This window comes from Lytechinus variegatus, chromosome 8 (genome assembly GCF_018143015.1).
Source record: "Lytechinus variegatus isolate NC3 chromosome 8, Lvar_3.0, whole genome shotgun sequence".
Classification (NCBI taxonomy): Eukaryota; Metazoa; Echinodermata; class Echinoidea; order Temnopleuroida; family Toxopneustidae; genus Lytechinus; species Lytechinus variegatus.
Genome location: NC_054747.1, coordinates 34,829,792 through 34,843,176, shown reverse-complemented (window position 1 = coordinate 34,843,176; position 13,385 = coordinate 34,829,792). Strand labels below are relative to the sequence as shown.

The window sequence follows — 13,385 nt, the reverse complement described above, 5'->3', positions numbered from 1 at the left end:
ATAAGATATGGAGAAAAGACAATGTTCAGAATACGGCCCCAGCTTCGCTGCCAGGCTTGTGAGTGAAGATCAAAACTGCTTCAATTTGTAACCTGCCATACACAGTACAAACTTGCTTTAGTTAATATTAATGTCACTAGAGTTGCTTGCCCTTGTCAAATAAGGGCAGGATTTTTCTGGCTTGTAAAGTATAAAGTTGACTATAAATTATTCTTGAATAAGACTTGGTAATCTACATTTTTTAAACTCTGACCTCATCATTTACAAGATGAAATAAAACAGTCCAGGGGGGTGTTTCACAAAGATTTAAGTATGACTGAGAGTTGCACTTTAATGGCGACGCGTACACTATATGAAACGTGCAACCTTATTGGTCAATGGCAGTAGTGCGTTCACTCTTGGTATGATCTGACCAATGTGGTCATGCCTTTTATAGCCCACACGCAACTAGGCATTTAAGTGTGACTCTAAGTCATACTTAAATCTTTGAGAAACACCCCCAGATTCATAAATGTTGTTTTGAATCAGTTGTTTGAAAACAATGCATGGGTTATGCAGATTACATGCATGTTGTGCTGAATTCAGTACATATACATATATATATTGAGATGAACGTTTATTTTCATCACAGCATGCTAAATGCAAGCCTGTGACTAAGGTTAAGTGGGCTGAATATATATACATGTATGTACACTGATATAAAACATGGAATCACTAAGACAAAACAGTTGGTTTATTTATGCTGTAATATCTTAGCAACAACTGTCAATTTAGCGCACTGTGATAAAAATATGCATATGGACTCTTTGTCAATACATGCACTGACTTTAACATGATAAATGCATGAAATTTGCATGAAACCATGTTTTCAAATCATGGATACATTTACACCTTTGAGAATTCAGGCTAATGTCTAAAAATGATTTTAAAAAGGGCAAGAGTTATCTCCCTGAATGATAATTCCTTCGGTAGGAATTTCCATCATCATAACCTCTCCTGGAATCGTTCCTTCCGCTTGACCGATCTCGATACCTCTCCTGCCTGTCCTGCTCATAACTTCCACCTCTGCGTCCATCGAGATCGGACACCCTACAATCCTCAGAGTACCGCCCCCTATCTCTGGATCTTTGGTCCAACGAACTGTCCCTTCCACGATAATCTGAGCCATCATTGCGTCCATAACTCCGCTGCCGATTGAAATCGCGACTTCCATCGTTATCAAAACGTGGACTGTAATCCCTATCGGACCTTCCTTGGTTGTCTGCATATCGGTCGGGGTTACGAGGTGGAGGGCCGCGGTTATCAGAACCTCTTCTGTCAGGCGTCTCATAGTTGTTTTGAGGTGATGATGGTTGGTGCGAAGGGCTTTGATCTTTTCTATTTGATAATGGTAAGCCTTGCATTGCAGCTCCTTGAGAAAATGGTGTTCCTGAAATACAAGCAATACCACAAGGCTACATTAGACATTTCCTTTATGATTGAACAATACTAGAACAATACTATCAATCAAGTATAATGAAAACATCAAAAGTTCAAACATGAAACCAAAAACCTACCTGTATATACGTATGTAAGTAGACTTTGGGGCAGTTAGGGATGCCAGTTGGAATTGTAATAGAGGGTCTGAAAATCACCTAGAATACAATATTTTGTACACCAAATAGCTAAAACTATGGCCTGAAAATAAATTGCAAGACCCTGAATTCAAGATTATGGGAAGCCAAAATGTCAAAATTTTGCTTCATGGTACAATGTATGTTCACTGTTGTCTATCCTTGTTCTTGAATGGTGAAGACAAATATCTTATTTCCCCTTGCCAGACAGTTATTAAGAATGATTTTAGAGCCAAATGAGCCAATACATTGAACCATTGACATTATAGAGATTTCATTCTACGATTGGCTATCCATAGTTAAATCACAGCTTTAAACCAGAGTTTGAATTAAACCATAGTTCAGGATATGGGCCTTTGAGTGTGACTGCAAATTACCTGGTGGGAGACCCATTCCTTGCATGGACTGCATGTTGCCTGGAAGTCCCATAGGTGATCCTGTAGAAAGATGCGTTGCCATCAGCGGGACAGACCCACCTTGAAAGCCCTGCCCCATCCTAGCCACACCACCTGGTGCTGAAGCAGACCGGTGAATGGGGGGTGGCAGCCTACCACCTGCCCCGCCCTGCATGGGAGGAGTCCCAAGCAGCCCATTCCCGCCCCCACCGCCATTGCCACGGTATCCTGGACTCTGCATGGGAGGCGTGGCTGGGATCAAGTGCTGGGGCGTGGATTGGTGCTTGCTGCCGCTGCGGAACTGAAGTCGAAGAGCACGGTTGAAGAGTGAAAGTCCCCCCATGAGTTGCATTGAGTATGGTACTGATACATCATGCTTGAATTTCACAAAGGCAAAACTCTTCTGGTTTCCTTCCTTGTCCTTTGCAATGTTGACATCCTGGAGTGGGCCAGCCTGGAAATAACAACACATGGGTCATTATCTTTCATATCACCCAATCATAATGAAATGCTCTCTTCTTGGTCTAATTTCAGTTACTAGAGCTGAATTGCATTCAAAGGGGTACTCCCGCTGATTATAATTTATACATAAATGAATTAATAGAGTAAAATTCACAGAGCAAAATGGTGAAATTTCATCAAAATCTGATAACAAAGTTATTAAATTTTAAAGTTTGGCAATATTTTGTGAAAATAGAAATATACACGTCGTCATGAATATTCATTAGGTGGGCTGATGATGTCACATCCCCACTTTCATAATTGTTTGATTATTTTATGTGTCAATGATGTGCCTCCATTAAAATGAAAAAAATTGCAGCAATAAATAACTAATGAACTATCAGTTGTCAATCCAATTGTTATAGTTCTTGGTAGTAAAATTTTGAAAAACAAGTGGAATGCCTCTGGCCGCCTCACCTGCATCACGCGATTCAACATAGCACCAGTGCTGATTTTGAAAACTACTATAACTCGCACAAGATGTTCAGTGATACTTGGTTACTCTTATTTCCACGTTTTATGAATTAGACCAATACACTTACAGAGATAGGATGGTAATTCAACAAATACCTCAAATGTGCCCAAAATTCATTGACCTCACATGACCTTTGACCTTGATCATGTGACCTGAAACTTGCACAGGATATTCAGTGATACTTGATTACTCTTATGTCCAAGTTTCAAAAGTCAGATCAATAAACTTGCAAAGTTATGATAGTAATTCAACCAATACCCCAAATTCGGCCAAAGTTCATTGACCTTAAATGACCTTTGACCTTGATTATGTGACCTGAAACTTGCTCAGGATGTTCAGTGATACTTGATTACTATTATGTCCAAGTTTCATGAATCAGATAAAAAAACTTTAAAGTTTTGATTGTAATTCAACAGATACCCCCAGTTCGGCCAAAGTTCATTGACCCTAATTGACCTTTTACCTTGGTCATGTTACGTGAAACTCATGCAGGATGTTTGGTGATACTTGATTAACCTTACCTCCAAGTTTAATGAACTAAGTCCATATTAAGTTGACATTTCAAAAACTTAACCTCATGTTAAGATTTTGATGTTGAAACATGGTCTAAGTTCATTGACCCTAAATGACCTTTGACATTGGTCATGTGACATGAAACTCTGGTAGGATGTTCAGTAATACTTGCTTAACCTTATGGGCAAGTTTCATGAACTAGGTCCATATACTTTCTAAGTTATGATGTCATTTCAAAAACTTAACCTTAGGATAAGATTTGATGTTGACGCCGCCGTCGGAAAAGCGGCGACTATAGTTTCACTCTGCTATGCAGGTGAGACAAAAAACTGATTTCATATAACAAAAGAACAAGTGAGGACATGACATCATCAATGTAGATCATTGAATATTCATGAAGATATGCCTAGAACTGTCTCACCAGAATAATGCAAAATTTTAAAACGTCATAACTTTGTAATGCCTTGTCGAAGTTTGATTAAATTTTCAGTGTTTTGTTTGTCTGCTTTCTTTATCTCTTCAAATCAGCCTGGAGTACCCCCTTTGAAGCAGCACTTGCAAATCCATACATTATTTTCTGACAAAAAAAACAAAGAAAGGAATTATAGGCAAAGGTAATTAATGGTATGCGCTTAAATAATAAAAGTAAAAATAAACAGAAGCAGCAGCTGCTGAAGCTATAACACAAGCATACATGTACAATTACAAAAACGAGAGTCAGACTTTCAAGAATCACCATAATAACAGTTCATTTTATTATTTTGGAACAATCATTTGTTGTAATCTTTTGATGACTGCCACAACAATGAAAACTTACAGATCTATTGAAAACTGTATTGACATTCATTCATTATCACTACATGTATAACCAGGAACCATTATAATTTTTTATAGATTGTACAAAAACAAACATCATGAAAATCAAGCGTAAAAAAAATATGTTAAATTGATCAAAACAATGATAATAAATTGCAAATCATCTTGTACTTTGCTCATGATTGCTTTCTTACCAACCATCACATTAACCAATGTTGTTAAACTACAGGACTCCCCACAAATATATTAAGCTATTATTTCCAATCTACAGCACTACCAATTCGAAAGAAAGAAGTGGTGATAAAGTGAAAAAAAAAGTGTGTCGCCTATTGGGCACGTCCAAGGAAAGCTCACCCTAGAAGACAAATGTTATTGTTATCTTTAAAGGGGTAAGAAAGTCCAAATGCTGAATTTTAAAACTTGATAAAATGGAAAAAACATTTAGAAATTAAAAAACAGCTGAAATACATTTAAAAATCTGATTAAAACCATGAAAAAAACAAGAAAAAAATTATTGAAATGGCTAATTTTCTTATCAGCCATATTGTATGTCTTAATAGAATATTTTTAAAGAAAACAAAAACCTCTTTTGTTATTTTCAAAGTTGAATACATTTGACTTTCTAAAATTATGGGTAAAATTTTGGACGTTCTCTACGGGGACATAAGTACCGGTATGTACATGTAATGTCCCATACGTAACATGCCATTGTTTTAATTAGAGTCTGTAATTTGAGGATTTTGCCTTTTGACATGAAACTTGCCTCAGATATATACAAGAGTATTTTGACTTTTACCACACTTACATGTAGTAAAAAGTTGTCAAATACAATACTTTAACAATTATCAACTTGGAAAAAATGTGTTCTTTTTTCTGTGTCACATACATTGATATGGGAAGTAAATTTTTCTGGTAGATGTTAATATTCTATTTTGAAATTTCCGTCCGTGATGAGATTAATGTCCGTCCGTGATCATTCTTATTGAGTTTATGATATGGATAATATGTATGGATTCAGCTTTTTATTCTTTATCAGAATAGAAACAAAAATAAAAGTGTGTAGAAGTATCTCACTAGACAATGTACGTCAGTTCATTTGAACTTAGCTAAAATCCATAGATTTTATCCATATCATAAATCAATCAAAATAATCATGGATGGACATTAATTTCTTTCTTTCTTCTTTTTCAAGCTACAATGACTGCCTCCTTCAATCCTGAAGATTCTCGCAGAATTGTAGTACCAGGGCCCGGTAGGTGCAATACATCGGGTGAACACCCTACTCTTTGACGAATAGTGTATTCGTTTTAATGTGCATAGGTTGTGACTCTCCTATAAACAGACCAACATTTGCGTCCTTTCCAATGGACGGAGTGTTTTCCAACTGCATTCACACCTGCACTAAATACAGTGGTGAGGCATGCTAACACACAACATAGCATCAGATTTTTGTTAGCCGCGTTTCGGCATAAGCGGGACTCGAACACCTCACGTTGAGATCTACGATCTTATCCGAAACATGCGCTCTAACCGACTGAGCTACGCTGCCTCCGTCTTCATGGACAGACAGTGAGCAATATAAGCAAATACTGCTAATACTGTGGAATGATCCATGACAAACTTGGCTGAGCAGATTATGAATATGATTTTAGTTCCAATTCGCAGTGAAAAATGGCACTGAGAATAATTCAGAACTCAAATGGACGGAAACCTACAACTCTTCACATTTTTTTGTGATATCTTTCTTTGGCTGTTATTAAGGCTAAATTGCTGTTCAGGAAAATTTTTTTTAAACATAATTGGCATGCAGATAGAGTTGGAAGCTACATGTATGCCAAAAAGCAGGTAATAAAATATGGCAAGAATAAGTCCAAAGCTGTAGATTTCATCAAATGGAGCTTCCAGAAAGTGATGGAAAAGAAGAAAGTAGAATGCATAATCTGATAAGCAGAAAAATCATCGCTTTTTTTTCCATGTACAAACCTATGGATTCACAATGCTAACAGAACATGACATCACATTCTTGAGGCTTGTGAAAAGTACAAGAATTCATTTTTTAAAGTCCATTTTGGAGCTAATTTTGAGTAAATTGCTTATCTGGTAATCTGTGAAAATGCATACTATTCATATAAAACTTGCACTGCAGTGTTTAGAAGTTTAATTGGTATTTGATTTATCAATTTCAATTTTGGATTCAATCAGGGGCTAAATACATGAAGGCTGTTGATGTTATGGGGTGTCTCCACTTTAATATGGACAAAAGATGAATTTGAAGAGAGCCTCTGGCAAGTGTTGTGGTCATACTTGATCCAAAAAACAAGCATAAGGATCAGCAACCTTTGAATCTTTTGGATTTAGTTAATGGACAAAAAGAAAACATCTTTGCTCTTGGAAAATTAATGCCTAAAAATGTATTAACATGTATCATCATGATATATCATAAAAATACTTGTATCAACATGACCTTGATCCACTAGTACATGTAGATGTTGATTTGGTACCTACTAGTATTCTAAAAAAAAAACAATGTGCATTTGGATATTCTTTACATTTGATTTGGAAAAGAACTGTGTTTAAAAGCAATCAGATTTCTAGATTATTTTGGGTGCCTAGCATAGAAATCATGTTGCTACAACTTAAATCAAGTTGTAGCAACTTGATTGAAGTTGTAGCAACTTGATTGTGCAACTAATACCGTTTAATCATATAAAAAAATGTATAAATCATCAATACAATAGCATTTGTTGCCCCCAAAAAGTAATTTAAGAACTTCTGACAAGGTACTTCTAATGTATTTTAATTGTGTCCGTCCTTGATGTCTGTCCGTGATGAAAATATTTGCAATTCTCTCAGAAGATTGATATTGGTAAGGAATTCAATATGCAGATTGCTGAACATAGAAGCTAACATACCTGCGTGTTAGTTGCATTAAAAATTATTTGTCAATGTTAAGCTATTTACATAGTACAATAAAAATGTACAAAAATTCTGAAAACCACATTTCTATCATATCTGTCCGTGATATGGCACATTTAGTGGATACATGTAGGTAACCATGGCAACAAACTTTTTTCATCATTCAGCATACATGTACTTTGTCCCACTTGTTCACTGCTACCATCTGGCCTGTGGAGAATCTACAGGTAGGACTATGGTATGCCAATGCTGTATAGAGCACACACTTCAAAAAATCATTAAAATATCACTTTTGTGACCAAAATTACTAATTTCCATACAGTTGCAATTTATTTATCATTAGTAATGTGGGAATAATTTTTGTTTTCATCAGAGCCCTCAAAAACTTGAATTTTGGGCATATTTTTGTGTACGCCCTCTATTGGTGGAAAGTAATGTGGCAAGAAAATTTTCATTTTTTTATCTCTATTTTTAATTAAGAATAAATGATATAAAGAATCAAATTTAAATAGAGCCAAGCAGTATGAATTAACAGGTCTAATGGAAACTGTCAATGTAAAAAAATCAAGCATTTGCTCCAAAGAAAAAGAGAAAAGAAGCCAAACATTGCATTGCCACCCTTATTTTGTCACACATGGAGATATAACTGAGAACAAGGCTTATTTACAAGGTTATGATATTATAACCTTCATTGAATGAGTGGCGTGAGACAGAGTCTCAGACAGATTTGAGGGGATGAACAAGAGTCCAAAATGCTTGAGTCTCACACATAATGCGTGAGACTTGGTAGCTCTGAATATGTTACAAGCCTTCAAAATGTTCAAAATCTATCAAATGTCCGTCCGTGATGAACCGATCACGCTCATTATCGGGGATACGGCTCCTGTATGATTCCAATGACTGCCACACGAACTTGTGATAACACTATTGAAATTTATGTGCAAAAGAATTATGTTGTCGGTAACGTAGGTTTGGCACCCAAAATACTTACCTGTAAAAACAGCTCAAATAGTATTTCTTCCGTTACCCTTGGATCAAGATTCCCAACCCATAATGTTCTATCAGCCTGTTCAGTCATTTCGGAATTGGCAAGGCTATAAGGCCAAAAAAGGAAAAGACCAGCGGCAAAATTAAAAAAAAACTAAACTCTGCGAACGCGAGTCCGGAGTACAAGATTATGAAACGCCAAGTGTTCGATTCACTTTTCTTTGTACTAGGCTTGAGTTGAGTGCCTCGGATCGTACGGTATACTATATCTCCTCTGGTGGTAAAAAAATATATATACTTAAAACGAGAAAGGGCTGTCAGAATAAGTGCGTATCAGTAGCGTACCTAGGATTTTCTACAGGGGGGGGGGGCAAAATTGTCCGCCCAAAAATTTGTCAAGCAAAAAAAAAAGTCTTCAACCAAACAAAGGACATTTGCACCTTAAAAAAAATTGACAAGCAAAAAAAAAAGGTCCTCAAACTTCGTCAGGAAGGGGGGGGGGGGGGGGTGGCAGGGGTACGTCTATTGCATGATTTGTGACTCGTCAAGGGGGGGGGGCAGTCTGCCCCCCATAGGTACGCTAGTGGTGTGTATATGTATGCTAAAAAACGTGAAAAAAACAACAAAGACAATGCCTACACTGGCTTATAGAATGAGCAATTCATAATTCTTTGACAAGTGTCTATCCACTCCAGGCGATTCATTTTTTTCTGCTCAAATTTCCATGCATTTTTTTTTTTTTGTATAACCATACAACCGAACAAAAAACACACAATCAAATGCCGGGATTGAATGCATGCAGCCGATTCTGTAACAAAATCCGTCAAACCAGAGATACTAGTGTGTAAGGAATTTGTTTATTTTTATATTTTATACGTTATAATAATTCATATTGCACTTGCGTAGGCTAAAGCAGAAGCCTTGGGCCATATGGAGTCCGATCGGACCCCCAACATTTCCAAATGAAGAAAAAACAAAGCAAATTACAGGAAAAAGTGTGAAACTCTGAAAGTATCTGAATACTAGGCCTATTTCAAAATATACAGTATAACAAAATAGATCATGCTTGATCCTCCAATTTATGAGAACTGTTTGATATAGTTTTAAAGCAGAACACAGAATAAATATGAATTTGATACATGACGACCATTTCTATTTTCATTTAAAAAAAATAAACTATAAAGAAAGTTGGGAGAGGAAGCCTATGCCCCAACCGGCTGACGGAATGAAAAATTAGGCTGGGGATAGATAAAGGGGGAAAAGTGAAATTGGGAAAAGGGGGAAAAGGTTCTTTCTTTATTGAAGTGCAACGATATATGTTTTGTATATTTTGATTATTTTTTTTATGACGAATAAAAACTGCAAAGATAAGGGGGAGGGATATTGTGACCAACCACCCCAAACCAACAATAGGTCGCAGTCACCGGGGAAGGTTTTATAGCAAAAATAATAATTCAGTCTTTATAAGGAAAAACAAATGATCTGATTTTATTTTGTTAAAATTTTGAAGTTGTAAAGTTGAATGAAAGACAAGATACCAAGATTGACTGTTTGACATGGAAGTTTCTCCGAGATTACATCACAGCATGCATGCTTCGGTACAAATGACCCCGCAGAACAAACTTTGTTTTCTCCTTCATTTTTTTCAAGCCCTCCCTCGATCATTTGTTTCTGTTTTAAATAAATTTAGCCTGTATACGTGGGTGTTAATAAACTTTGAAACTAATTAGGAGTTCTTTTTGAAGATCTTAAAAATGCATTGTTAGGTTCAACATGTTTGTTTTTTCTTCATAATTTTTCATATCCGCTAATGAGTGATCATCATATTGTGACAGGAGCCTGGGAACGATCTTTCAAGATCGAGTGAGTGCTGGCTTTTAAAGAAAAAATGAGAAAAACAGTGGTTTTCACTCCTTAAAGGACAAGTCCACCCCACAAAAAGTTGATTTTAATAAAAAGAGAAAAATCCAACAAGCACCACTGCTGAGATTTCATCAAAATCGGATTTAAAGTAAGAACATTTTAAACTTTCGCTCAATCTCACCAAACCGTTATGTGCGATCCTGGTCGATATGCAAATTAAGGGGACTTTATCCCCATTGTCAAGGAAAACAACAATTAATTACTCCCTGAACATGTGGAATTAGCATTGTATAATATTGTTCAGTCAAGTAGGTTCCTATATGGTCAAATCTGTAACAAAAGAAATATTGCATAATTCAAACAATAACAAACTAAATGAATAGTGAGTGACGGACATCCGGCCGTGATCGACCGGACGCCTGTCACTGAGTTCTGCATATCACTGTTTGGCATGTTTGGTGAAAAATAAGCGAAACTTCAAAATGCCAGGCATTCGATTTTGATGAAATGTTCAGCGTCATGTTTGTTTGATTTTTCTATATTTATTCAAATCAACATTTGTCGGGAGTGAACTTGATCTTGAGTTTATTTCGGGCACTAATAATCTAACAAGCTACTAAAAAAAAAATCAAAATCTGTCTTCAATCCCAAATCATGCGTGTATTTTGTACCCCTGGGGGCCCGATCTAATTCTAGCGCCCCGTGTGAACTTTTTTGGGGAAAATGTCCCCCCCCCCGCCTGTGCATTAAATGCATGTTGAATCATCTTATTTCATAATCACGTAGAAAAAAGGCCGTCGAAGATCGCTTTTTTTATGAGTTCATAAAAAAATTGTCCATGAATATATTTTAGGGCTTTAATACCACTTACTGAAAAAAACAATCCGGCCAGAAAGCGCATAGAATTTCAATAAGCACTTTGATTTTTCAATTTAGTTTAATTTCTCGTCAGAGTAAGCCTTAGTTACTAAAATTATGTGGCGGAGCTGTAATTTTTTTTACCAGGTATACTATCTAACTTTCGGCAAACGAGAAAAAAAATCAGTTGTTGTTCCCAATGTTCTTTTTGTTACAAAAAATGCATTTTAATTGTTAAATTTTCATTTTGTTGTAAGATTAAAAATATAGGCCTACATCTTATTTTAGAACTGAATGAAATTTATGAGATTTGAAAAAGTGAAGGAACTTGTGCGAGAGATTCTAGCTTATAATTGCTCATTTGTCGACTTGGTGACATTTGAGTTTTACTTTTAACCATTTAACTATTTTTTTTTTTTTTTTTTTACAAAACTTAAAGCATAGCGGTGGGTTACTCTATCATGGTTTCATCAGAATTGTGAAGGTGGCATTTGGCGTTCCATAGTAAAGTCACCGAAAATAGGAGCACATTTTGGTACATTTTTTTTGCATTCAGATCAGATTACCTAACTAACAATAGCAATATTGATTATTTGCAAACAGTTACATCAATGTATTTTATAGCCTACTAAAAGGATTTGAAATATAAATAATAATAAAAAATATATTTTATTAAAGGATAAAATTACAAATTGAACGTAAAATAGAAAAAATATTACTAAAATGTATAGTATCAAATTGGCACTGCAGAAATTTACTAAATTTTTCGATGAATTTTCTGTTCTACATTCAGTGTAGCGTCCGTAGCAGCGAAATTATGATGAGCGGCGAAGGCAGGTTCGGGTAAAAATGTTTTCATGAAAATATTAAGATACTACTAATATTAGGGATTTCCTTATAATGTGTGTGGTATACCTCATTTTTACCTGTATATCTTTAAATAGATAATGTGTACGTAGGTACGGTGGAACAACTGCAGAATACCCCGCACGACGAGAGCATGGGCGTTTGATTCGGCCAACGACCTACGATGTGATGAAAGGATGTTTGCACAAAGCATGCGCCAGGAGTCGTGACTTTATTTCGAACTTGTTAAAGTCTAGCCAACGATGTACATGTATACGCGTTTTTTGGCATCGGGCATATGCTGCCAACGACCCAACATTGTGAGTTTGGCCAACGTACAAGCCGTTGCGAGATTGTTCATGATCCGAGCCAACGATGTGAGTGTGCAGCTACCAACGAACCAACGTTGTGAATTTGGCATGCTGCCAACGAGCCAACGATGTGAGTTAAGTTTGGCATACTACTAACGAGCCAACGATGCCAACGTTGTGACTTGCATTTTTTTTTTTTTTTTTTTTTTTTTTTTTTTTTTTAACAAAACAAGTTCACACCTAGTTACCAATAATGCATATAGCATTTCCATTTTATTTGAAAGCAGGATAAAAGAGCATTGTAGATTAAATGCCTTGCTCACGGGCATAGGTGCCGCGGCCGGGAATCGAACCCCGGACTTTTCAATGTATAGCCAGGCGCCTTAGACCACTCGGCCACGGCACCTCCACATGCTGCCAACGATCCAACGTTGTGAGTTTGGCATGCTACCAACATGACCAACGATGCCAACGTTGTGAGTTTGACATGCTACCAACGAGCCAACGATGTGAGTTTGGCATGCTACCAACGAGCCAACGATGCGAATTTGGCATGCTACTAACGAGCCAACGATGCCAACGTTGTGACTTGCATTAATTAGCATGCTGCCAACGAGTCAACGATGCCAACGTTGTGAGTTTGGCATGCTACCAACGATGCCAACGATATGAATTTGGCATGCTACTAACGAGCCAACGATGCCAGCGTTGTGAGTTTGACATGCTACCAATGAGCCAACGATGCCAACGATGTGAATTTGGCATGCTACTAACGAGCCAACGATGCCAACGATGTGAGTTTGGCATGCTACCAATGAGCCAACGATGCCAACGTTGTGAGTTTGGCATGCTACCAATGAGCCAACGATGCCAACGATGTGAATTTGGCATGCTACTAACGAGCCAACGATGCCAACGATGTGAGTTTGGCATGCTACCAATGAGCCAACGATGCCAACGTTGTGAGTTTGGCATGCTACTAACGAGCCAACGATGCCAGCGTTGTGAGTTTGGCATGCTACCAATGAGCCAACGATGCCAACGATGTGAGTTTGGCATGCTACCAACGATGCCAACGTTGTGAGTTTGGCATGCTACCAACGATGCCAACGATGTGAATTTGGCATGCTACTAACGAGCCAACGATGCCAGCGTTGTGAGTTTGACATGCTACCAATGAGCCAACGATGCCAACGATGTGAATTTGGCATGCTACTAACGAGCCAACGATGCCAACGATGTGAGTTTGGCATGCTACCAATGAGCCAACGATGCCAGCGTTGTGAGTTTG

The 13,385-nt window shown here is 37.1% G+C and overlaps 2 protein-coding genes across 2 annotated transcripts in view; one reads left to right on the top strand and one right to left on the bottom strand.

Annotated features, from left to right (window-relative positions):
- Window positions 1–501: 501 nt before the first annotated feature.
- Window positions 502–8,413, bottom strand: LOC121420427 (RNA-binding protein 7-like). The gene is made up of 3 exons (XM_041615052.1): window positions 8,221–8,413; window positions 1,991–2,462; window positions 502–1,429 (listed from the first exon to the last, which is right to left on the bottom strand). The coding sequence occupies exons 1-3, from the start codon at window positions 8,305–8,307 to the stop codon at window positions 942–944; spliced, it is 1,047 nt and encodes a 348-aa protein (XP_041470986.1). The 5' UTR covers window positions 8,308–8,413; the 3' UTR covers window positions 502–941.
- A 3,315-nt stretch (window positions 8,414–11,728) lies between these two features.
- The window catches only part of LOC121420426 (neural cell adhesion molecule L1-like), a 36,221-nt gene continuing 34,564 nt past the window's right edge, over window positions 11,729–13,385 (top strand). Inside the window, 1 exon segment of the mRNA XM_041615051.1 lies at window positions 11,729–11,780. The gene's annotated coding sequence lies outside the window, so the exon portion shown is untranslated.